The sequence below is a fragment of the Micromys minutus genome (genome assembly GCF_963924665.1).
Source record: "Micromys minutus genome assembly, chromosome: 1".
Lineage (NCBI taxonomy): Eukaryota > Metazoa > Chordata > Mammalia > Rodentia > Muridae > Micromys > Micromys minutus.
This window is the reverse complement of record NC_137969.1, coordinates 186,618,947-186,646,424: the sequence shown is the minus strand read 5'-3', so window position 1 is coordinate 186,646,424 and position 27,478 is coordinate 186,618,947. Positions and strand designations below refer to the sequence as shown.

The 27,478-nt window shown below is 40.6% G+C and overlaps 1 protein-coding gene across 3 annotated transcripts in view; it reads right to left on the bottom strand.

Annotated features, from left to right (window-relative positions):
• DOCK4 (dedicator of cytokinesis 4) overlaps positions 1–27,478 on the bottom strand; it is a 383,278-nt gene that overhangs the window by 51,677 nt on the left and 304,123 nt on the right. For all 3 annotated transcript variants that reach the window (XM_080927592.1, XM_080927594.1, XM_080927593.1), the window contains exons 28-34: positions 20,941–21,016; positions 19,047–19,147; positions 18,608–18,666; positions 8,376–8,524; positions 6,595–6,680; positions 1,669–1,764; positions 855–915 (exon numbers count right to left, since the gene is read on the bottom strand). In XM_080927592.1, coding sequence (XP_080783718.1) covers positions 855–915; positions 1,669–1,764; positions 6,595–6,680; positions 8,376–8,524; positions 18,608–18,666; positions 19,047–19,147; positions 20,941–21,016 — 628 coding nt within the window. The remainder of the gene's footprint in view (positions 1–854; positions 916–1,668; positions 1,765–6,594; positions 6,681–8,375; positions 8,525–18,607; positions 18,667–19,046; positions 19,148–20,940; positions 21,017–27,478) is intronic.

Below are 27,478 nucleotides of genomic sequence, written 5' to 3'. Positions count from 1 at the left end.
GCATAGGGCAAGAATTCCAACATAGTAAGTGTTCACAGCAGACAAGGAAGTTTCATGTGTTCTCAGGGATACAAGAAAGAGAAGTCAGGACATTCACAGGTTCAGAACCAGAAGAGGTCATTCTTCAATTCCAAACGAGATAAAGGAAAGTTAGCAGAAGCATTAATTCACCACATAGCAAAATACAAAAAACTAATGTCCAGTGTTGGGATTATTCTTTTGTGATGAAATTCTATCTTATTTAACAAAAGAGGGGGGGTGATGCTTTTTTATAAATTTTGGTTGGTCCAGAGTAATTGTGATTTAGACTGCTGTCCATATATCTATATTTATGTACTGTAATGCAAGTCTTTGCAATAGTGCTATTATGAATTCAATCTGCAGAGAATAGTGAGTGAAACTTAAGCATATTAAGCAGAAAAAAATTTATAAGTTAGAAAATAAGAGCTCAGGAAATTGCTATTAAAATACCATAATTGTGAGGAGGAGAAGAAGATAGGCAGAGGAGAAGAGCTGACAGAGAGATAAAGGACCTCAATTCTGATATTGTGCTTCTCCTAGAGTGGCATCTAGACTGAGCTGAGTAATAAATTCAACATCCCTCCGAGATGTCACCGAGGTCTGCTCACCGTTACCAGCCCAGCACACAGCACGAGCATTCTGTAATGTTCTGAGCTGAAGGTTTTCTGGGCTTCATTCAACCTAAGGCTCGCTATCTTCCTTTTAAAAACATTCTTTTGTAGGGAACATTCTGGAACACGGCACACGGGACATTTAAAAGCAAACAAAACTTAGTACTTCAGTGAACAGTAGCGGAGGTTAGAAGGAAGGGGGAAACTGAGTCAGGTACTGACCAGCAGGCTGACTGTACAGCCAATCTTCTTGCCATCCACTTCTCCGATTTTCATACAGTCCCTAGAAACGGGAAGCAAGAGTCACAAAGGGAATGTCCTCTACGTGGGAAAAACATAGTTGTTCTTTGATGTCTGGTGTGGGGGTGGGTGTCCTCAGAGATCAGTGATGCTTGTGTGGCCGAAGATCTCTGAGGGCACTGGAAGCAGAGACCGACCCCAGACTGCAGTAGGAGCTTGCATGGCAAGCTTATGCCTCTCTGTGGACAGGAACTCAGGGAGCAGGGGAGAGAAGGTGCTTGTCCCTCCCTCATAAGAGGTGTAAAATTGCCAGGGACAGGGAACAGAGCAGAGTCTTGTTCTTAAAATAAGAGAACCGCCATGCATAGAATTGGGACAGCCTGCTCTAAAGGCAAGTAAATGAAAATAAAGATAATTAGCATTCCTTTAAAGGTGCAGCACACTGGCACAACCCCCCCTAGATCTTCATCTTAACGTGTTTGGACCACCGGCAACTTTTGAGTGGGTGAGTCTAAATGCCCAGAGATTTTTCTTTTCCTTTTGTTTTTGAGAACTGTCAAGGACTCTGAGAACTCTTTCAACTCAAGACTTTGAAAGAATTATCAAAAACAGAACTAAACAAATAAGGAAGCAAACACCAAAGCCAGACGCAAAACTCTGAACAAGCTGGTTTGAAGTTCAGGTGCTGATTAGCAGTTCTTTGAATGATTAACTCGAGTGGAATGCTAATTACAGTTCAGCTATTTGGGCTTTTAACTAGAATGGAGCCTATCTGGAATCTTGGGATGCACCTTACCTGTAGTCTAACAACCTCTCCATCAGCCGAGTGACAGTGGCAATTAATGAAACGCCACTTTCCCTCCATGTTTCCCGCTCAATTTTCTTTAGTAGACTGGAAAAGAAAGAACCCAGGGCATTTTCAACATTTATTTTTATCAGTCACCATGACAACCATTTTACTTTCATCAGTACCTTAAATGCCTTAGCAACCACTGCAACATCTCACAAGTAGGACAATTTGCAAACAATGTCTTACCTAGGGTAGGGACCAAATAGTGGAATTCTAATCCAGGAAGCATTGACAAAGCAAATCGATTTTCAGATTATCCAAGTCATAAAATATGAACTCATGCACATAGTCATGCTTTCAAACACACACAAGCGCCTCACAGCTCAAAGACGATTTCCCCCTAGCTCTCCTATTAGGCTGATGCCTTGCCACCTTAAATGACAGCGTGGAATGAGACACAGGAGTCCCTCCAAGTTTACTTCCGAGTAAAGAGCTTAGTCCCAGAAACACGTTTTCCTACCTCTCTGTGGAACGCATCTTCAACCAAGCAATTCTGCTGCAATGCCACGGCTACAGGAAAATCCTTTTGTACAGACGGGATGACGCTGGCGCTCTCCCCCTTCACTTAACATTTGCCCACTCGATACATACTGGAGTATCTGTGCGCTCACTCAACGCTTCCTTCCATTCACTCTGTCATTAGTCACTGACGATTTTCTAGGAGCTCGTTACAGCAGATTGGTGACGAGCGCCCCGGCCACATCTCTCCTCCTACATCTCTCCTAATCCTAAACACCTTGGAGCAGAGGCACGATGTCCACAGAAAACATTCACAGTCACCATGATGAGAACCTGATTTGCTTCCATTCCCTCTGCAAATTCACACTGTGCTTGGGAAAGGCTTCCTGACTGAACTCCCCCCAAAGACAGACAGAGGGACATGTATGTGGTGCTTTCAGCTTACTTCCTCAGCCCTCCTGTTTCAGTGAATATTATTTCTCTTCACAATCTGGTTTCTTTGGCATCTTGATTAAAAATGGGGTGGGGAAATGAGTGTGTGTATATCATAAATACAATGTAATCAATGTAATCATGTCAACTCTGTACTTAGCTGAAAAGGAAACAGTAAAAGGAAAACTGCCCTGGTAAAAGCTGATTTTGTCTGTGGCTACGTTTTCCCCCCAATTTCTTTCCATTTCTACCTCTTTTTTCTTGCTATTGCCATCCCAGTACCCAGTGTTCTGTTCTCCATGTCTGTTGTCTGTCCCAGAGAATATTTTCCTGACTGAGTTTAAGCACTTACCTAGCTTGGATGTAGGTTGGTCAGAGAGAGATGACTTATGGGAGGTATAGGGCTTGACCTGACTGAACCTCTGGAACGGGGTTTTAACTTAAAACCCCTGAGAAGCAACTGTTTAGGGTCTAAGTGGCAAACTGGTGCTGAACCAAGTTCTCTTATCCTGCCAAATCATACAGGATGCTACAGAAGTTTCTCCAAGTGACAGCCCACACCCCACACACTCAGAGGCTAAAACCAAGTACCTCACTAAGACTTCTAAAAGTACACAGAGGCTTTGCTGATGGCTTTCATTAATTCGAAGCTTCCTGATGTAGTGGGAAATCTGAGCGACTTCATCCCCTCAGAAGAGGCGCAGCTGTGAATACCCTGCTCTCCTCAGTGACTCGAGACCAAGTGTTAGGACCAAGTCTAGAGCCACGTGTATCTGCATCCTCGGCCAGGTTTATTCCTTGGTTTGGGGAAATCCTCTTACTTTATACTTCACCTGATACAACCTGAGGAAGCTATCAGCTTAGTGAAACAGTCCTTCTAGATACCTTGTGTGAAACTGGATGCTTTCTCTTTGTCTGTACCCACGCTCTAGTGCTGGTATGGAGAATTCAGAGACCCCGTTTCATAAAGAGACAGTTTCTCACAAGTATTTTCGGGATTTTCCAATGGTGTTCTCCCGTCGAATGGACAGCAGGACAGACTATAGTGGAGCTCAATGGCCTTGCTTACCACGAAGGAAATGGGGCTGGACAGTGGTGGCTTAATTTTCAATCATACCAGGATAGTGCTGAGAACACTGTTCTGGCATTTATACTCGACAACCCAAACCGCAGATTTGGATACTTGAGGCCTGGTGTTGTAGAACTAGTCTCCCAAATCCAAGCAGCAACGAAACACATGATCCTTGATTAAGGACGTTGGAATAATTTGAAGTTGTGGAGTATTGGACGTGGTGGAGGAAGGTCTGAGATGGATGTCACTTCCTTTACACAGCTAATTAGGTGCCTCAGGGCAGTGGGCAGCTCTGCTGTGTCTGCAGCAACCCAGCTCAACCCAAGCCTGCCTGGAAAGTCGGCCCTTGGTCCTGCCAAGGCTCAATGCCCCAGTGTAGGGGAATGTCAGGGTGGGGAGGCGGGGTGGGGCTGGGTGGGTGAACATCCTCATAGAAGCAGGGGGAGGGGGAATGGGATAGGACTTATGGAGGAGAAACCAGGAAGGGGGATAACATTTGAAATATAAATAAAGTATATCCGAGAGAGAGAGAGAGAGAGAGAGAGAGAGAGAGAGAGAGAGAGAGAGAGAGAGAGAGAGAGAGCAACAACAACAAAGCCAGACCATATGTTAGGAGGACCAGAAATGCAACGGATAGTTCGGATGATGGATTTTGGGTCTCTCACAGTGTGGTCTATCAGCCACAGTTTCAGTGTTTTCAGAAACAGGGAATCCCACTGATTTCAAAAGCAGAGATAACGTGCACAAATGAAGGCGCTGTTGGGAGCTGGTGGAAGTGAGAGGGATTCGTGACAAGCACACTACACAGAAAGGAAAATCTCGGTCTGAGGGCTGGTTTGCCAAGCACAACACTCAGAAGCAGAGGGTGTCCCAGGCTTCCATCTTCTCAACTAATCTGATGAAGTTTTAGACATGAATTTCAGAGTAAGTGAGAATCTGTACCATAACAGCATGCTGTCCTCATTCCTAACGTGTGCAGCAACTCCCTCTGCGACTGTTGCTGCCTCCAAATAAAAGGACTTTGTTTCCTTGAAATCCACTTACATCTTCCCTTTCTTTTCTGAGACCAGGTAGTAATGCTACTTAGTTGTCACTTTAAATCTGCATTATCCTGATATGCTGACTATAAAAGCATTAAAAAATATTTATAGCCTTTTTAAAATTTTATTTTTACTATTACAATTTACTTTTATATATTCCAGTAATATGTTAAAAATCAACAGAAGAATAAAAATCTCTATTGAATGAATCATATCCCTTAAAATATAAAATAATTATAGAGGCTTAATATCTTAATTATTACTTTGATTCTAACGTTGAGGTACCTCTTAAATTTCACAGTCATATTTATATAAAAGCAATCCAAATTGCAAATCATCAGCTCCTTACTAAAGTAGATAAGAGGCATTAAAGAAACAGAGCGTGCATTTATTAATCTTATGAATTAATCATAAATTATTAATCACAAATCTCAAGGGGTTCATTCCATTGAATGCTTTCATATTTTGGCTCTTTGTTGTAACCAAGGACAAGGAATTGAAATGGAAGTATTTTTGAAAGGCAATTTATGATGTTGGATGAGGTTTTAATCTAAATTTTTATTATACTCCAGCTGTCCCGAAAGATAGACACTTTGTACACAAGAATGAACAAGGGCTTGTGAATAATTAGCAAAAGTTTGGGCTGAATTACAGTATCAAAAGAAAATGGTACTCAGGGTTAACCATATAATTTATCACTCTGAATGCCACATGAAATCCCTGATGCCTTTCTTTTTCCTTTCTATATAGTTTTCCTGAAAGCTTCAAGGATGATTTTGAATCAGGCAAGCTGAGGGCTACTCAAACCATCAGTCAAACCTTTCTGTTTTAAGAAAGCATTCTCAAAACCTGTACACCCACATTTCCACAGTTGCTAATTAGTGAACTTGAATCTTGCACTTGGTTATCAATACCACTTAGGTAAGGGTTGGGCATTAATTCAAACACAGTTGTATTTTCTAAGAAAGAAATGTATTTCCCAAGCTTAGTGCGCTAAATTTTCTCCGTTAAAAGAAAGATAGATTATAAAAATACTAGGTTTGGAAATGACTAAGACCTATAAGATCATGAAGAAAACGCATGCCAGGTAGGAAGTCCCAAAGTGCTGAGACATTATCATGACTCAGCTCTGACAGTTAAATGATCATTGATACAAGCAATCCATCCTGCATCTGTGATCATACTGGACCAGTTGGGACAATCTACAAGTCCCTTCATAGAACTCCATTTCTCCCCTCTATTCTCCTTGCAGATCCCCAGACACCAAACTTATTAGAAATGACTTGCTTTGGTGTCATTTTAATAAGAAGCACTTGGGAACCATTTAACAGTCCTGAGCAAAAACAAACAAACAAACAAACGAACAAACAAAAAAAAAAAAAAACCCCAAAAACAACAAAGGACAACATCTAAGGATTAAATCAGGTGCTGAGCATCAGGCACAAACTAAGTTAATTTTCAAACTCAAATCAGCCAGAGACATACTTTGGAAAACACTGTATACAAATGTTATAATCACACCCTTTTCTTCCTCTCCCATTCATAACTCTCTTTAAAATCATTATCTCATAACAATGGCCTTATTTTCCCTTGAAATTACTAAGCGTGAAAAGAGTGAGCTTTGTTATGTAACATAGGCAACCTGTCCTCATCTGAGATTAAAATAAGGAGACATATCTAATCATCAACATAATAAGATCCACTTGCTAGAGTTAGGCAATCATCATTTATTTCACACTCCACAAAGACAAAGCTCTCCTGTGAGACCCAAGCTGTCTCCGAGGCCCTCATGTACCATGGTGAAGAATGGCTCAGGACTCACACCAGATGTCCTGAATAGAACCGATGGGAGAGAAACACATTACTCACATACTGTTGAAGAGCTCACGGTATGTTTCATCACCTTTGCCCTCTGACATCAGGCTATCCAATTTGTCAATTAGCTTGGCCTCCACCTGAAACACACCCAAATATTACTCTCCTTCCTCCCGATTCACATGTAAGATTTTTAGGCAAATTGGTATGTAGTTCTTTATGCCAGGGGAAAGCTGTGGTATACTTTGTCAAAGTGACATTGTCAGCCATTGTTAATAGCAAGCCTCCCTTTGGAATTCTAGGGGACTAATTTAGATGCAGTCAACATGACTTCATACTCCTGGCTGGCTAGCTTTCTCTGCTGCCAAGGACAGCATCTATCTATCTGGGATCCCAGCATAAATGCTAGGCCCAATTTAAACATTTCAGTTCTTTTTTTAGGGACTATAAAAATTGGCAAGTTCCATTTCTTTTTTTTTTTCTTTCTTTGCATCACTATATCTGAGAACATCAGCAAACTAGCATGCCCAAATACATTAATTTAAATCTTAAATGTGCTTTATATCTGTTTTCTTTCCTAAAACAGTTTGAGGTTGCACTAAATCTTTACTGAAGTGGAGAATTCATCCTAGCCATGTACAGATGGTAGACCCACTGAAATCTTCTAAGTCAGCAGTAAGCAGCAGAAGAGTGAAAGGACATATTTCATGAAAACTGTAGTCAAAACATTTATATTTTCAAGGATGTAAATTCGTTATAACTTGAATACCAGGAAGGAAAAATTTCCCCTTAATTTAAATGAGGCAAGAGAAAATGACATCCTTTAGCCAGCATTAAAGCAATTTGGGCTTGAGATGAATATTCAATTGTGTCAAAAGACTAAGCCCAGTTATTTCTTTAAGGCAAATGTCAATCAAGAGATAAAGATAAGAGGGAAGGAAAGTGGGCTCCCCTACCAAGCACTGTTTGTTCATAGCTATTTGCTCTGCTATTAGCTTTCTTAAAAGTAAATGTATATACGGATACAAGTAAAATGCCCACACTTTTGGCAATAGGAAAGGTCTATGCGAGCAATCAACTTGCTTATACAGATGACAAGCACTTTTCTGAGGTTTGAAGATGGCCTCATGTAGAGAAGTATGAAGGAGGGCCACATCCTGTGGGTAAGCAGGTTTGGGAAGTCACTATGTGAGTGCATGTTTTTTCCTACTTCCCCCAACAGACTTGGGCCAGCCAAAGTGGCTGATTCTTTACAGATCTGATTTTGCAATAAGGATGTCTGTCTACCTCTAACTGAAGCACCACTATTAGAAACTACGTTAGCAAGAAATGATAGATTCATTCCCTTGGAATTTCCTTTGTGAGATTTTCCACTGCTTTCTCCTTCAAATTAATTTTCATTGCTCCAAGCTAAGAGCAATAAAACATACTGTGAATCAAATGCTCAGAGCTAAGTCATTCACCAAACACAATGCGCAGACCACTGAGAACTCAATGGCTTAAAGAGTCATTAACCTTCCAATTCCTCCGAGTTGTGTCCAGCTGGGAGCAAACAACCCTCTGTAAATTCTTAAATACAGTCCTGGAACGTCAAAGAATATTTTTTTAGCTGAAAGGAATAAAATGGGCTTCCAGGGTTTCTCTGGAGCCTCAGGGCAGCAAGAAGACAGAGTGATATATCCAAGGCTATGTGGTACAGGGAGAACAGGTTCACTTGGTTCTGGGTCCACGGAACCACTGTTCATTTATCCACCTAGAGCTGAATGGGGAAACTGTGGAGACACCAGATGGGGAAATGACACTCCCTGTCAGTCCTGATGAGCAATACTGCCTACCTGTTTAAAGTTGCCACTCCTCCTTTGCTCCCAGTCCATCATATCATGAAAAATAGGAATCATGACATTCCGGAGATCTGGCTGGGGTATCAAGGTCACTTCCAGAAAGGGCCCAATCAGGGCTGGGATGAAATGAAGTTTGTGTTCTCCTAAATTAAGCAAAAATATTTGAGTTTCAGTATATTATGCCTGTTAATAAGATTTCAAAAAATTACTATTATAAAATTTAGTTAAAACTAGTATCATAAAACATTCAACTACAGTTATCTCCACAGATAAGAAAAGAACCCATAGCATACAATTAAAATGGCAGAAATAGAAATCCTATATTACTATACATTCTTGTATTAAAAATTGGATGCTGTTGATATAAAAGAGGCTGGAGAGATGGTTCAGTAGTTCATATCACCCAGAAGCCACATTGTAGGTTGATGTCAAGGCAATATATGATTGGACAGTGGAGAGGTAGGTGAACAAAAATCTAGGAAAAATGAAAGACGAAGGAGTAGGTGGAAATTCTGGAGGAAACAAGATGAAAGCAAATGTGAATGCTTCTCTCAGTGCATCTCTAGATTGATAAGGTTGTTATGGTTATTTCTAAGAGTTTCTATGGGTCTATTTATCTCATCTAGATGGGGCAATTTATATCCTTGTCCATTGGTTGTAAGCTTATTGTATAGAGGGTTTGTGAACTGAGAATTTAACATATAAACCTGTTTGATAAGCTAATGGTGTGAAGTCACGCTCATACCAGGTGGTTGAGGAAAGTTGGTGAAAACAAAATGCAGGAGCAGTGAAGTGAACCTCTCCTGAATTCTTAGAGGTAGCATGGAGCTGCTAAGTTAGAGATACCCCAAGGTGCCATGTGGCTGCACCAGAGCCAGACTTAGTGCAGGGTAAAAGATTTCCACTTTTTAATAATTATCACAACACCACATGGTGGCTCTTAACCTCCTGTATCAGCAGCTCCAAAGGATCTGATGCCTTCTTCTGGCCTTCGTGGGCATCAGGTGCACATCAGGTACATAGAAATACAAGTATGCAACACCCCTACTCACAAAATGGATGGAAAAAATATCAACCTAGAAGATACTCCTAAGGTAATCACAGCTGTTATCTCTGGGTGGTAAAAGTGCAAATTATTTTTATGTAAGAAAAATTGGATTCTGTATTTTAAAGATGCATAACACACAGCCTAAATAAAAGTCTAAAGGCAAACCCCTCAAAGCCTTCAACTGTTTTCCAAAAGAATTAAACATAACAATATTGAACTCCAACTGGCATGTAAGCAAATGTTAAGAGTTAAGAGTTACAGTAGCCAGAATTCAGAGCAAAGGAGGGCAGGCAGCAGCAGAGACACAGGTAACTTTATATATGGAGTCCATTAGTGTATGTCAAATCTCACAGAGAAGTTTCTATGTTGATAGTAAGAAAACTACATGCCCTGAATGATACATTCTTTCTCAATATCATGGCTAAAAGCCGATGCCAAAGGACCAATCTAGAAGCCTGAGAACAAGCTCAAAGGTTGGGCTGAGAGTAGCTGGCTTCATGGAAGACAGCAATTTCCTCTTTAGGTACAATCATGTAAATATTTTCTGCTTTGTTCTATTGCAGGGTTCTTATTCATTCATATGCTCAGACCATAAGCACTTCCATCAGGTTAAAACTCTCCCTGTCCCAGTCACATGGAAGAAATACTACTTCTTGTAGCTGAACATTTCAGTCTATGTTAATGTAAGCTTTACTGGTTCCCATGACACTCCCATGAGAGAACAGTGGAGTTCAATATCTTCCCTTTGTACCGTGATCCTTACAGTCCATGAAACTCTTTATGTCTCTCCTTTCCTGGGGAAGACATTATCCCAGTAAAAACAAGATCTGTGAGCTTTCAACTCTTTACATGATTATAGACAAAAAAAAAAAAAAAAAAAAAAAAAAAAAGAGAGAGAGAGAGAGAGAGAGAGAGAATTGAAACGAGTAGCTCTTTCCAGAACATGCTTTGGCAGGTGACAAATTACAAATTTTGTTAAGAGCTTGGGAATTTGGGTAGTCTCCTAGTAAAGATTTTATATTTGTTTCACTAATTCAGTCATTTATTTATTTTAGTCAGGAGCTCAATACACGGGCATGGCTTGTATGATTTGAACAACCTATGATTTGCAAACATCAAACACAACAAACAATGAGGCGACTGCAGAGGTGCACATGAAGAATCAAGAGCCACTGAGGATGGTATAGCTCATTTGGCAGGGAAACTGAGGAAAGCAGTTTGGACAGCTTATTTCACTTGATTGAGGCATAAGCAGCAGCTACCCCAATATATGAATGAAGCTACTCCTAGAAACAGCATGGGCAGGATGTCACATCTGAAAGTGTAGTAGAGGTCAGGGGGAAATTGGCAGTGGTGGCCTGGGTTATGTACCATGTTGGATAGAAAGGCAGTGGGACTCTTCAGCTATGTATGGGTGTCCTTACTACCATTTTGTTTTGCAGACACACAACTTTGGGGGACAAGGGACAGATGTGCTATACTGGGGAAACTGCTGATAAATTATAATAGACTTTGGTTCTAAAGCACCAGCCATAGTAATAGGCACAAGAGGCCAGGTTTGAGAAACATTCTAGATACAAAGCGTTAATGAGAGGAAATTTTGCTACTAGATGAAGTTGAAGGAGGAGCAGGAACTAGTTTAAATGGAGGAGGTCATGACTTCTGCTTGAAGCTCTTTTGAGACATTCTCATGTGCATAATACCCTACCTACTCCCAAAAGATCAGGGCTCAGGAGCATGGCAGAATTGTCAGTGATAAACAGGCTTGGTATCTTCATGTGAATAAAATAGCTTTGGGAAAAAAAACACACACACACACACACACACACACACACACACACACACACACACACACACACACAAGTCTTGAATACAAAAAATATAAGACAACAGAAGGCACCAGCTAACGATAAAGTGGATATATGAATTAATGGAGATGAGAAGGCTTTTGCAATTAGGGAGGGACAAGAGTACCAAATTTGGTAACTCACTAGTAATGTCAGCCATCACCTGCAAGCACTTGCTCTGTGGCAGGTGGGTTCTGACTGCTTTCTATGCATAATTCTTTTAATTTGCCATGGCAACTCTAGGCAGTGGGAACTGCCACTCCCATATGTAGAGAGGAAAGAAAAGCCATGGGGCCTTAAACAACTTGCTTATCAAACCAGTTAACTTAACTTCTAGTAAGTAATCACATAGCCAGTGATTAGGGTGGCAAGCAACTGGACCCACAAAGCAGGCTGGCTTTAGTTTGAAATAGCAATCCTAAGAATGGGACCAACACAGGCTTTTGGTTTTGGCAGAAGAGTAATAGGGAGGTAAGCCCAGTCATATATCACAGGGTAGAGAGAAAAAGCTGAGGAAGCAAATAAGGCCAATGCATCCTCTTGAAGGCAAAGCTGCTAGTCAGTGAGGCAAAAACAGAAATAAGACCCACTGGCCACTTTAAAGTACCCTACCCTTTAGAATAAGCTCTTTCTCTTCTACAACCTCCTATTCTGACCTCAGGAACAAGCAAGAATAATCTTACTATTTTCCAAATACCAGCTTCATCTCTGGGACCAACATAAGCCATAAAAGACTTTTCTAGAAGGATCTTTAAGGAAAAAATATGTTTCAAGTCTTCAGAAACTATTTCCTATTGAATAGACACAGTCCCTCTGAGACTAAGTGTAGCACTCAGAGCAACATACAGCTAAGAAATAGTGAGCTTGGATGTTCCACCAGGTCTCTCTCTCTCTCTCTCTCTCTCTCTCTCTCTGTGTAGCTCTGGTTGTCCTTGAACTTGCTCTGTACACCATGATGGTCTCAAATTCACAGAGATCCGCCTGCCTCTGCCTTCCAAGTTCTGGGATTAAAAGGCACACACCACCATCCACCTGTCCATGCATTTCTTAATACAAGATTAATTTGAGAGTTCTGGGCTTTACTTTGTCAAATGCAACCTATCATTCTCTGATGCACCAGCTAGAGTGTAGATGTCTGTTCCCTCAAAGATCTCACGAACAGTATCTTGTCTGCCCACTAAAGACAAGAATCACAAGACAGGATGAGACAAGGAGGCAGTAGCATCTTGAATTTTGTCAGGATTTCCAGATACCTGAATTGTCCTCTAGACAAAGAGCACTAGTTTTAACTACTTCCTATCTTGGAGATACCTACAGGACTCCATATCAAGAACGTTTCTAACCATAGTAATAATGTGTTTAAAACTTCTCCAATAGCCTGAGCTATGACTCGGTGTCCATAGCCTTTTATGTGTCTGGAATGCCCTATAGGATAGAGATCTTCATGATCTCTACCAACAACACATTGAATCCTGGGGCATTTGTCATGTCCTTTCTTTGGGAACATGGAGCTTACATGGTCAGGGAGTTACTTCTTCATCACAACTGGGAGTTATAGTGACTTTGTCTTGTCTTTAGTTTCAGTGTGAATCAAAGTGCTTAATCAGGGACTGGAGAGATGGTGAGATATTTAAGAGACTAGATCTTATAAAAGATGTATGCTCAGTTCCAAGCACACAAGTACTCATAACTCAAGTTCCTAGGTATCTGATGCTGTCTTCTGAACTCAAGTACCAGGCACACACATGGTTCACATATATAAGTGTGGGTAATATATTCATAGACAAAAATGAACAAATAAATATAAAACAAAAAAAGACAAATACTTTAAAAAGAACTTTTTGAGACTAGAAACCCAGTCCTGGATATACTCCTTAGTCCCTGTCCATATGGAAAGTCCCTTTTTATATTAGTGAAGTCACAATACAGTCTATCATGTGTCACCGAGATTTCATCAATGCTGTTTTTTACCATCTTTATTTTATTATCATTACTAAATCAATGAATTGACATGGATGTTCACATGCAACATGTGGAGGTTAAATGTCAGCTCTCAAGCATCTGTCCCCATTTTTCACCAGCTCTCAGGCTTGGTGGCAGGTGCCTTCACCCATTGAGCCCTCTCCCTAGGTATCTTATCCATACCCATAATGCCTTTGGAAAGAACTTATATTCCTACCTGTATTTCTGACCCAGATAATCCATTGCCTTCCCAAAGACTGCTTTGTTTTCCTTAGCACAGCAAGAAGATCCCAGGAGAAACTTCCTCATTAATGTAAATTTGTATATTTCTCTCCAAAAATAAATACGAAGGCACTATTATCCCTCTTCCTCCTCTCCACTCCTGACACCCACATTTCAGGCAGGTAGCTGGCAGCTAGTTTGTTATTCCTTTTCTCGGTTATTTTTGTCAAGGCAGAAAACAGAGCCTGGATGCAAACTCTCTCTCTCTCTCTCTCTCTCTCTCTCTCTCTCTCTCTCTCTCTCTCTCCCTCCCTCCCTCCCTCCCTCCCTCCCTCCCTCCCTCCCTCCCCCCCCTCTCATCTGTAAAAGTCTGCACTTGCTGTTTATTTGAGCTATACTGGCAAGGGAGAAAATAGAAGACACAGAGGTGTCCCCAATGTGTGCACAGAGAGAATCTGGGGATCCCTGAGGTTTCAGGTGTGATGCCCTTCCAAGATTTTTGTCCAAGGACCTGGCTATAGGGCCAGATACTCAAAGCCACCACCCAAAATAATGTTTTATTTTTCCTTTTTTTTTAAATTTGATATTTTCTTTACTTCCATTTCAAATATTATCCCCTTTCCCAGTTTCCCCTCTGGAATCTCCCATCTCCCCTCCTCACTCCTCTATGAGAGTGTTCCCCTACTCACCCACTCCCTCCCACCTTTCTGCCCTGGCATTCCCTTACACTGGGGCACTGAGCCTTCACAGAGCAAAGGGCCTCTAGTCTCTTTGATGCCCTATAAGGCCATCTTCTGCTACATATGTGGCTGGAGCCGTGGGTCCCTCCATGTTTACTCTTTGGTTGTGGTTTAGTTTCTGGGAGCTCTGGGGGAGTCTGGTTGGTTGACATTGTTGTTCTTCCCATAGGGTTGAAAACCCCTTCAGCTTCTTCAATCCTTTTTTTAACTCCTCCATTGGGGACCGTGTTCTCTGTCCAATGGTTAGTTGAGAGTATCCAACTCTGTATTTCTCAGGCTCTGGCAAAGCCTCTCAGGAGACAGCATATCAGGCTCCTGTCAGCATGCACTTCTTGGCATCCACAATATTATCTAGGTTTGGTGACTGTATTTGTAATGGATCCCCAGGTGAGGCAGGCCTCAACAGATACAAGAAGATTGAAATAATCCCATGCATCCTATCAGATCACCATGGACTAAGGCTGGTCTTCAATAACAACAAAACAACAGAAAAGACACATACATATGGAAGCTTAACAATGCTCTACTCAATGATAACTTGGCCAAGGAAAAAATTAAAGACTTTTTAGAATTTAGTGAACATGAAGGCACAACATATCATAATTTATGGAATACAACGAAAGCAGTGCTAAGGGGAAAACTCATAGCTCTGAGTGTGTCCAAAAAGAAACTAGAGAGAACATACACCAATAGCTTGAAAGTACATCTAAAAGCTCTAGAACAAAAAGAGCAAATACATCCAAGAGGAGTAGACAGCAGGAAATAATCAAACTCAGGGCGGAAATCAACCAAGTAGAAGCAAAAAGAATTTTACAAAGAATCAACAAAACTAGAAGCTGGTTCCTTGAAAAACAAATCAACAAGATAGATAAACCCTTAGCCAGACTAACCAGATGGCACAGAGAAAATATCTAAATTAACAAAATCAAAAATGAAAGCGGAGACATAACAATGGAAGCTGAGGAGATTCAAGAAATCATCAGATCCTACTATAAAAGCCCATACTCAGCAAAGCTAGGAAATCTAGAGGAAATGGACAACTTTCTAGACAGATACTAAGCACCAAAGTGAGACCGGGATCAGAGATCATCTGAACAGCCCATAACTCCTAAAGGAATAGAAGCAGTCACTAAAAGTCTCCCAAGCCAAAAAAGCCCAGGACCAGATGGGTTTAGTGCAAAATCTATCAGACCTTCAAATAAGACCTAATACTCTCCAGACTATTCCACAAAATAGAAACAGAAGGAACACCAACCAATTTTTTTCTATGAAGCCACAATTATGCTTATACCTAAACCACACAAAATAATGTCTTAAAATACATGCCTATTTGTGTATTGTATTCTTGACTTTACATCTCTCCTTTGTTCAGGTCAGATATAAACAGGTATTGGCTTACTGTTGTCTGGTACATTCTTCCAACTTTGTTTTTAATCTTCCCCGAGCCTGGTATTCATTGACCTCTGCAGTGGAGATCAGTCCTAGCACCTACTGATTTATTGATCACTATTTGCTTGGACATTTTTTTTAGTCTCTTGCAGAAATATCTTTACCATTTCTTGATATTTTACATCCTACTTTTGTCCTTTCAAAAACTTCCAGTGTACTCACAGCGCAGAAGAAAGTAAAACGAATCTCACATTAACATTGTCCAGCTGCCACTGCAGTTAGAATTTTCACTCATTTGTTTTATTAACGTGCTGCATGACTTTTTTTTTTTTTCCTCTAAATTTTTTTAAAGCAAGCCTGAGACATACTGTACTACAGCACCAATTGAAATGCATCTACAACAGATACACCAGATACACAGTCATGCCTTTATCATGGTATGGTAGCACATTGTCACATTACTTTTTTTTTTTTTCTGTAAAAGCAGAACAGATATCCAAACTTCCTGATGGTCCGCAAACCAGCTTTTGCTTTGGCTATAATTCAAACAAGGCCATAGACTACACTCTATAACTGTATCTTTCTTCAGATGTAGAGAAGTCAAAGGGCAGCCACACTTGGGTCTTTATCATGTGGGAAGACTTCAGAGTAGCCTTATTGCTGGAAATGCACTTTTAGGAGTGCAGAACACGTGCAAATTCAGATGGGCCCTCAAGCATTGAAAATCCAGTCTCCACTAGCCAGCCATGCCTGTAACAGCAGCAACTGCATTTTACTTACGTGGCTTCTGTAAACAAGATGGTTTGCATACAGCCCCACTAGCTTCAGCCACGTGGTCGTATTGGACACACTGCTTCTTAAGTAGTAGGGGACCTGCTACTCCAATGGTCAGAGTTTTATGTGAAGTAAATTGAGTAGCCTGCTTGGGAAGTGTTGATTTTTACACAGTGGTTACAATGTGTTTGCAAATGTAGATCAAATAGTACACTTTAGTAAGAATGAGGATCTGTCTAAAAACAGAAAGTGAAAATTTAACTTCGCAGCAAAATGAGGACCACGTGTGCAGCAAGCTGCCCAGGACTAACCCCCTTAGACTACCCTATTCTACGGGGACACATAAGTGGACAAAATTTGGGGGTAATATATAACTCTCCTCTATGGACAGAATAATTTCCATTCCTTTAATTTAGGAAATAAAAATATTGAGGAATAACACATTTAAGAAAAGATGATCACTTATTACCAATTGGTCCTTATTCAAAATAAGTTATCAAAACCACAACGGATATCACTGCACACCCACTAGTTATGCAGAAATTGGAATCCTGTGCTCTAGTGATGGAGATATGAAACAGGACTAAAGGTATGTAACAAGTGTTTCAGTTCATCAAAAAATTAAAATGTACTTAGGATAAGATCTCACAATTTTGCTTCTGAGCTTCTGCCCATGAGAAAGAAAGCAGGACCTCGAGAGTTCCCGGGATGCCACATCATAAAAACATAACTCTAACAGCCCAGAGTGGGAACAATCCATACATCTATGGACAGAGGCATGGAGAAGCATAGCTTGGACAGTGGAATATCACAAGCCTTCGAAATGGAGGGAAGCTCTGACCCCTCAATGTACCGAGTGTGAAACTCAAGGTCATTTTCCTAAAAGAAGCAAGTCTGTCAGAGGAAGACAAAGGCTGGACTATCCCATGGCATGAAGTAGCAAGTGTAAAAAACTCAGAAAGTTGGCATCTGAGGTGGAGCGGTGATGGAAATTTTCATGGAATGATTATGTTTTTTATTAGCCTAGAAATAGGTTTTCTTATTGGGTTTTTCAAACAAAATTTGTTCTTGTTGCCGGCCCCCACTTCCTTTACCACTCTTCCTTTTCTGCCCTCCCCTCCCCAGGGCCTCCTTTCCTTCAGTAACTCTGTTTTCCAACACAGGAATCATGGAGATGATATAGTTAGGTCAACTTGCAATATGAACATAGTATTATTCAAACATGAAGAAATAGTTAAGATTGAAATATTTGTGAGACTCTCCAGTGTAGACATTTCATTCTGTGTTTTAGTGAAGTCTAGAGACAGTCACAGGCCCTTATTTTTCAGATGCGGACTCATTTTATTTTTCTAGGATCACCAGCAAGTATTTCCGAATAACGAAGCTCCCCAATTGCTGTGCATATTTGAGAGACATATAAATTTTGAACAAAAATCATTGTGTAACAAAAAAACAAATCTTCCTATTTCTAAGTTATACTTCAATGCGCTCCCCAAAACAAGAAACTCTTAGATCATTACATAGTCAAATGTCAATCCCTTGAATAAGTTGCAAGAGATTCAAATGTAGTAACAGTTAATGATATTAAAAAAGTGTAAAATTAATATTCCAAAATAAATGTTATGAATCTCTAGAAAGAGATTTTATACCAATGACATTTAGTACAGTATATTTGCCAAATATTATTCTTTCTGTGCAGGCAGATCTGGTGCCATCAATTTGCTGGAATAATATGCCTTCTACACTGTGGCAGATTACCACGATTGGATCTAACTGTCTCTTAGCAACTGCAAATGCTTTTAAAGGCCTTAGGTGATATTCTTTATGATGCAGACCAATGGCTTGAAAGGTGTTTTAGAATGACGATGCTTAGGGCAATTTTTCAAAGTTTAATCCAAATTTACGATGATTCATAGCTTCCTTTAGGAGTTGTAAAAGTTTTGTGGTGTTATAGTTTCAAATTCTGGAAGGTTAGTTTATTGTTAGAGAACATTCAAGGGATACTAGATCTCAAACTTATCGTTAATAATGAAAGAAGCAAAGGTATTGTGATGGTTTTCAGAAAGACACCAGTGTGAAGAATTAAGCTTATGCAGCGCCACAGTGATGTCAGTTTCTGGAGGTATCTTTTGTGTGTGATGGAAACAAATGTTGCCACTCATGAATAGCTCTTCTGATGTGTGCAGAAAGGTCAGGGGACGAGCTGGACCATGGACTGGGCTTCACCTCTCACCAATCACTTACCTAGGTTTTGCCACATGCTAAAAATTTCACAACCCATGGTGACGCGCATATCACCATACCTGAAATAGAAAAAAAAAAAAAAAAATCAAAACTGACGCTATTTCCGGAACAAAGTACTGGAGTTCTGTAGGATACAGCATGTCATTCTGAATTAAAGGCAAGAGATCTGAAGTACAGATAGCTAGTAAACATGTCTCGGTGACCTTAAATAAAATACCCCCATAAGCTCATAATTTTTTGGTTTCTACAATAATGTTGAATCCTGAAAACACCACAAGAAAATGCATTATTAATAACTTCAAAAATATCGAACACTTCCTGAAAACCCCACTCTAACAATGGCCTCCCTACTTGTCATTTCCAGCTGCGAGCATTCTGATTTGGGAATGGCTGGCACTCAGCATGGTTAAGAGAGCACACTTCCATCCTTGGTACTTACTTTTCTAGCACCTTTTTCTTCTTGGAAGGTGTGAACATCTCCAGCTGCAGACACAACTGGTTTATAAAAATGACAGCGAGGTAAAAGTAGGAATCCCAGATCTAAAACGAGAACGAGATATCTTTCAGTAGTATTGTGCTAGAGGAGACACCACATGAGTCAATGCAATAGCTGGCGTTGGCTTCACAAGCAGTAAAGAGAAGAGAATGGAGTTGGGATAAACTAGGTGGCAGCGACAGGTAACTATGAATGCATGAGGTGGCACACACTTGACCTGTTCTGCAATAAAATTAAAGAAATACTTTCTTCTTGCTTAGCATCTGAAGCCCAGAGGCATGAGCTCTCTGGCATAGCTAAAAGACAATGCTTTCTTTCCGTGACCTTACTCTGAGCATCTCCAGGAAGCCTTAGGTATTTCATGGCTATGTGGATTAAGTTTTGGAGCTTCTTTTGATGGACAACTTAAGAAAAAAAAATGCATCTGTATCTCTGAAAGTGCTAATTACTTTAAATACTCATTGTGTCTTAAAATTCCCTATCCAGACAAAAAAAAATTTTTTGAGTCATAAATTTTCTTATGCCAAAGAGAGAAAAAGAATGACATCAGAATAAAATTTCCAGAAATAAACCGCAGGAACCATGTAGGACATATGGACAAAAACTATGTTTCAGTTATGTCATGTTAGAGGACAGATAAATCACGATAGGAAACAGAACATGAATTGTCATCTGCATACGACTCTCACAAATAAAACAGGGACGTGATAAAAACCCCAAACTAAAACTAAAACCAAATGTGTTTTAAAGGGGTGTTGGATTCCCCTGGCTGGAGTTAAAGGCCACCCAACATGGGTACCGGCAATGGAACATGGTTAAGAGCAGCTAGTACTCTTAACTGTCATAATCTCTCCAGCCACCCCACTAATAATATTTATTCAAGGAAATCTTGGCAAATGGCAATTTTAATTTTGCAAGGAGGGGTACTTAAAGGGCAATTTACAAGGAGAAAGTAGTAGAAGAAAATAAGTGTCAAAAGGCGGAGGGCTGGGGATGTGGCAGGTGAGGGAGCTTGCTAAGCTATGCTGACATGTGACCCTGGCTCATGGATATATGATAATGAATTTTCAGTCAAGTTCCTACTGTTCTTTAGATGTTTGGGTTTTTAATCTGTTTAACAGAACTCAGCATTAGTTCATGCATGCCAGACAAGAGTACTTAATTTTTTTTATTGCATTTATGTTTTCTATATTTTCTTGTTGTCAAATCTAACTAAAATGTTTAATGTTACCCATGCTAGTAAAAAATTAGGGAACAAAGATACCAAATTAGAACCATTATTGAGAAAGGAAGGCACAGCAGGCACTTTGTCTATACAGTTGCTTGCTATTTGAGTTTTTAAAAAGATAAAGTCTAGGGTAGGTGGACAAGCAGAAAGATCATCAGTCATATTACTAATGACTGTGAATCCTGCCAGAAAGGATTGTGCTAAGGTTTCAGAGTTTTCACCATTTCACTCCAAAATTCCCAAGCTAGGGAAGCTTTCTCCCTTCATAAATTTTAGAAAGCAAAAAAAAAAAAAAAAAAACAAAAAACTAAAACTCTAAAATAAAACTTTAAAATGACTTAAAACTTAAAACCATGTATGAAATCCTTTTTGTTCTATGCTGGAATGGCACAAAAACGTGCAGGTGTGGCCAATCTTCTTTCAAGCACAAAGATTTCCGTCAGGCGATTAGCATTATAACAACTCTAACTTCTTTGCAAATAGAATAAAAACTGTGCTTATGTTATGCACACTTAGAGCTAATATGCTCAGGAACACAAGTATGGTGTCTCTCTAAATACAGCACAGATCTTTCAGCCCAAGCTGGACAGTCGTGGATCAGATACTGACCTTGTAATCAAAGTTTTCATTTAAGAAGTTCTTACGGAGAGCATCGGAGAGGTACAGAACTGTTGTAATGATAACACTAGAGATTTAAAAATAAGAAAAGCACACACACAATTAGAGCTGAAATTGCACATTAGTGAAAATCAGTTAGTAGATAAGAATAAGACACATTAGTCCTCCAGGAAGCATATGGATTAAAGAAAGAAACAAACTAAAACAGGGGGAAAAAAGGGAAACCAGTTTCTTCATAAAATGATACATAGGAAGATTCATAAATTCAAATAATTCATACATACATATACTCCTATATGGATGTTTTGTGACCATTTAAAATTAATTTCCAAACTTGCCACAAAATTACTTAATGTAAATGTAACTATTTGATCATCATGAATGACAGAGTCTAAAATGTAATGGATAGAAAACACAAGAGACAGCGTTGTGCCTTTATGGCCACTGTCGCTGTGTTCTCTCCAAGGTGTTAGATGGCTCAGAAGGACCATGGAAGGCAGAGTCACAGTGGTGTAAAAGTAACTTTTCTTTGCCAAGATAACTGCCATCTCAGAGACTTACTGCTGAGTAAGCTCCAAGTGACGGCGATGCTCTTGTCCATAAAGCACCCTTTGTAGAGCAACCTTTCTAATGTTTTGAACCTTTGATATAGTCTCTCATGTTGTGCTGACCCACAACCACAACATTATTTTGTTACTACTTTATAGTTGTACTTTTGCTACTGTTATGACCCGTAATGTAAACATCTGGTATATGACTCCCAAAGGGGTCATGATCCTCGGGTTGAAAATAGCATCCCAACAAATTCTGCTCCTGCATGCTCCTGTCTGTGGGATTTCAGTAGTCTTAGGGTCTACAGGGCAGCATGTAGTCCTATTAGTAGACCGATGATCTTGGACACTTATCCCTGCTGCCTTCTCTCCTGGCACAGAAGCACAGAGTTCAGGCCTCTCAGTGAAAAATATACTGAAGGCTGGGGAAATGCCATGCTACCAGATTAATACATATATATATTAATATGAAATACAAACCAAGATATAGCCAACTATACTCTCACGGGATATAACTTCATTAATTGCCCAATATTTATAACATTTTCATTCAGTTAAAAATGATAATTACCTCTAATGCCTTTGTAAGAATTCCCAAATGAGTTCAAACGCTGATAAATACCTTTTTGTCCTTAGTGAAGGTAATCTGATATGGCATATGGATCTGTTTAGTGTGTTTAATATGACAGAGAGAGGACCCCAAAACAGGACTTCTCAAGGCTAGAGAGCTCTTTAAAAGGCTAGTTCACATGATTTCTCATTATGCTTTCTAGCTCCTCACAGGGGCTTAGATTCAGCACTGAGCCACAGCTCCCCAGCACAAAGGTCCTCAAGCTGGCCAAAGGAATTAGCATCTCATTGGCCCATTGTGCAGAATTCTATGGAGCTGAAGAAATATCTCACTTGTTCACTGTTAACATAAAGCCACATGGCTGCTCTGGCTTCATTCTTTTCTTTAGTTTTAAACATGAAAATATTTCTGATCTCAAATGCTCTGAATCCAATAGCTGAGAAAAGTTTGCAAATGCTACCAAATGGCCAGATTGTGGACTCTGCCATAGACAGTGTGGACACACGGTGGCCTTGACAATGACAACTCCATGGGCACAGTTCGCGGAAGAGAACTGGGCACAGGGAATAAAATGTACTGCTTTGGGTGTTCTAGATGTCCATTCATTCTGTGACCAAGAATTATCTCCACTCAGTAATATTACCTAGTTTCTTGCTTCCTCCTTCTACAGGAAACTTATGCCTTGGAACTTGTTTTTTCCAAAGTGCCTGAGACTAAGATCTGCTCAAGCGAAAGATCACATCCAGCAACCACATGCTAATTATGAGAAATTGAGTAGACTCTATGGTGTAGAGGAACTATCAATAATGTTGATTTCTTTAAGACAGGGTACATACTCCTGACTGGAACTCACTATGTAGACTACTTTCCTCAAAGTCATAGAGATCTGAATACCTCTGCCCCCCACATGCTGGAATCAAAGGTATGTGCTACCATGCCCAACCAATGTTGATGCTTATATATTAAAAACTAACAAAACAAACCTGGACTATAACTGCCCTCTAACCTGGAGTGTTACTTATGGACAGCATAAATCAACAGTAAGATGCTTAGGGAAGATGAAAATCATGAATCAACGGGGAATTAAAATAGATCTAAGCTGGGAACTCAGAAACTCTAAAGTGCCTGAGAATCATCTAAAGGATAGGGAGACACCAGCACACAGCACCACCTACGGCCTGGTGGGTATGCACTGTGGCCAATGTAGGTGATTTTGGTTTATAGCGCCGTCCTCTCTTGTCTCAAGAATTGGTGTTACAAACAGAAGACAGAGAGGGCAAGAAGTTAGTTCAGTGGTATGTAGGAAATTTGGTCCTACTGGCACTGGACCTAGCTTAAGGATAAAGACACTAAGTAAAAACAGAGTAATAATAGTTGTACCAGTGGATGCTCAGCAGACTTTCCAGGACATTGCTTAACTCCACCATCCTTCCTATGACTGTGGACAGGCTGCCAGTGCTCCACTTGGATTCGGTCAGCACTATTTCTAAGTGTAGTCAGCTTCCTTCATCTTAAGGAAGTCCTCATACAAAACAATGTACATTGAATTCAATGGTACACTTTCATGGTGGACTGATTTTTGGGTGTAAGGTTGTTTGTAGACTGTTACACTCTGCAATAAAGGATCCACATCTGCTTTCCAACCCATCTACACTGTTCTTTTAATTAGCCATTTTCCTCAATATATCAATACTTGTGTATGTACTGAGAACATTCCTATTATGTCTACAAACACACTAGACCACTCGGCATTTTTAAACAAGTCCTCATCCTCCTAATTCCTTCCAGAGATAGCAACATTTTTTTGGTTCCTGTTTATAGCAAAACTGTTCTAAAGATCTGCCTGTAATTACTGTTTTCATTTCTTCACCAGGATCCACTGGTGAATTCACCCTCATTGGGATTGGGTTTTTATGCTCCCCAGTGCAGGAAAACAGCATTTGTCGAGGTCACTGGCACTGACAAGCAGTGTGAACTCTCACAGTTAATTGCTGATCCACAGTTCTAGACCCTCTTCCTTGAAGTATTTCCTTCCCAGCATGTCAGGCCCCTGGCTGTCAATCTTGCTTCAGTGGCTTCTCTGCATTGGTTTACTGCCTAGCTTCTGAATTATGGCATGCCCCAGCCTCAGTCATAAGGCATTTTGTGTTCTCAGTGCATAAATCTCCTTCTAAGAGCTCTCATTCCATTCCCCAGCCTCAGATCCCTGCCATGGCTTCCCTGCTATTTGGTCCACCTACTTCTTCTTTTCCATCCCCACTGGGTTATATAATAGCATCCTGCTTGTTTGTTTCCCTCAGGCTGCCCTGGAATTTACTATGTAGTTCAGCCTCATATTGCACTTGAGGCTATTTTCCTACTTCAGTATTCGAGTATACCAGAAAGACAAGCATCACATCTGGACACTAACATCACCTTAAAGTTACCTTTGTCATAGACACCTTCTCTCCTCTCACTCCATGGGTATCTCCTCTCTCTCCCTGGTACCACAATTGGTCCTTTTGCTCAGACCTCAAACCTAAGGACCATCATGACTCATCCATCCCTCTTCTTTTCCACTCACATCCAGTAACCCGCAGGCCTCATCATCCTCATCTTTATAATCAACCTACATACTAACTTCATCGCTTCCTACCTGTTCAAGCCAGTGCCTCTCATTTGGATGGCTGCAACAAACTTCTGACTCTTCCCCATTTCTCCTTTGTCTCCTTATTCACCAATAGTTGGGTCCTTTTCTGACTAACTCGTTCCTTGGTTCTCTTTGATAAGGCCATGTTCCCTCTGATCACAGGGACTGCAGTGTACATTATCTCTACTGACAGGAATAATTTCTCTTTGTTGTTTGCCTATTATCATCGACATTAGCCTTAGCTCGGGTTTCATGCTTTCATGAAAGTCCCTTTTTACAGTCTGCAACAAAAGTAACTCCCTTCAAAATGATTCCTACATACATACCTGAGTTCTTTATGTTTTTATCATTGGGAAAAAGCTCTACAATATAAATGGGTTAGTGAATGGATGGCTCTATAGGTCTTGGTTTAATTAAATTAGTTATGTGCTCCCTCACAGAATGAGCTAGCGAGCCAAACACACACACACACACACACACACACACACACACACACACACACACACACACACACCAAGAGAGACAGAGAGAGACAGACAGACAGACAGAGAGAGAGAGAGAGAGAGAGAGAGAGAGAGAGAGAGAAACAAACAGAGACAGTGACATATAGAGAGAATATCTGTATTTTTCATCTAAAATTTAAGTTGGTTATTATATGTTGTGTCTGGAGCCAAAATGCACACAAGACAAACAAAACAAGGACCTGGCATTTCAAGTGAAGATTCCAGCTTTCCTCAACAGATGTAAGTGTGATATAAGATTTATTTCCCAGAAACAATGCATAAAGCTGCAAGTTTATTTTTATACTTCATTTCACAATGTGCATGGGAAGGAGGTGGAGAGAAACGTCTCTCAATGTGTCCTATATTTTTGGTACTCAGTTTTCAGCATCCTTCTGTTCCATTTTCTTGGATGGAGGGGTCGTTATCCTCTCCAGAAACAACCACCAGGGACCCGCAGTGATCACAGGGTAGCTGTGGGAGATGGAGGGGAAATTTCCTGTCCTAGCGGAGCTGGGGCCCGGTATAGCCGCAGTGTTTCAAACTGAACATATAGGCACAGATACAACAAAACAGAACCAAACCAAACCAAACCAAAAGGCCCATGCAAGGCCCCTGGCACCCAGACCAGCTTCTAGAGGAGGCCGTGAGGAGTAGAATACTGCTGAGACGGAGACCACACAGCTGGGGGCGGGGCAGTGCCAGGTGTCTGAGTCACGTGATAAAGACACCTATAAAGGACGGACATGTAAAAGACTTAGTACTGAGAGATAGGCTCTCTGGTCGTATTCGAGAGGCAGGCAATAGTGGCTTCTCAGCTAGGGCTAACGAAGGCAGGAGCATGAGTTAAAGCGACCCTTCAAGAGGCGTTGATCAGGTGTCTAAGGAAGGTAAGACCACGCAGGAGAAAGCAGGTGGGAAGCTTTGAAGACACAGGCTCTCTTATAGCCCAATGTAACAACTTCGTGAAGCGCAACACTCTCTTTGTCAGTCATGCACACTTTCCAATACTTCAAATAACTTGAACCTTCCAAAAACCACCTTTCCTTGCTTCCTTCCTTCCACGCCTCCCTCACAACAGAGTTTTGCTGTGTAGCTCAGGTTGACCACAAACTCATCATCTTTTTTGCCTTTGGCTTCCTGAGTGCTAGGATGATGGGTTTGTCCCACCGTTCCCAGCTCAGAAATCTACTTTTCTATCAATATTATTTAGGTGAAAATTAAGTAAAAATAATCTAGAGTGTTTTATGGACTGATTTCTATTAATAAGCCAAGACACATCACATATGGTTCCCTAATTTGAATAGGAAGTGTCTGTTGCGAGCAAGAGGAACACAGAGAAGGGGAGGAGACAGAGGGAACATGGAAACAGTCTGTTCCAACTTAGAGTCTGGTCCATCAGTGAGGCTGGGTATGTAGCTATTAGCCACTGCCATGGGAAAGCAGCTCCACAGTGCTAGCAGTACTAGCCTGGGTGACAATGTGGCATCACTGTGCTTGGCAGGAGCTTGGGTTTACCATGGGAGAAATCTTCATTTTAAATATTAAATTTTATATTAAATATTACACATATCTCTTCTCTAATCAAAATTGTTCTTACATGGCCAATGTAAAATTGTTCTTACGGTCAATGAAAATCTTGAACACTACGTTTACAGAAAAGTAGAATGCATTTCTTAGTCTAACAGCCAATAATGTGGCCATGGAAGCCTCATGTAGGGGGTCTTGATGTGGGATGGACAGACACAGTATTTAACACAGAAAGCTCTACCTTGGTCATGGTTTTCAGCAGGCTCGAGCACAGAGCCTACGCACCTAAGAAAGAAGGTGGTAAATTTATTTTCCTTTGATGGTCTGCCACTGAAAGTTTGAATTGAAGTCACTTCTCTCTGCTCATGGGGCAAGCAGAATGACCCAAGTGAGGCTGTCTGTGATTCTGCAGCTGCACATGGCCTGTGCTCCTTCTTGTTTGGCTGCCCAGTTCACTTCATCCACCTTTCCAGGGATTGTGAATCTCTGATTACGTAGGGCAAATGTACCAGCAACCCAAAGCACACAGACATCCAGAGAAGCTGACACTCGATTCTGTCACAGATATCAAAATCCACATGCTGAATTCTAAAGACCGTGACTTCACTAGTCTCAATTAGTCTTCCAAGTGGAGAAGCTGCTCAGTGCTTATGTAAAATATAATATGCCACAAGACACTATTTGTCACTTCACAAGTTTTTAACACTTCATTTTAACACCTCTAAGTCTAAAATTGCACCCCGCAACA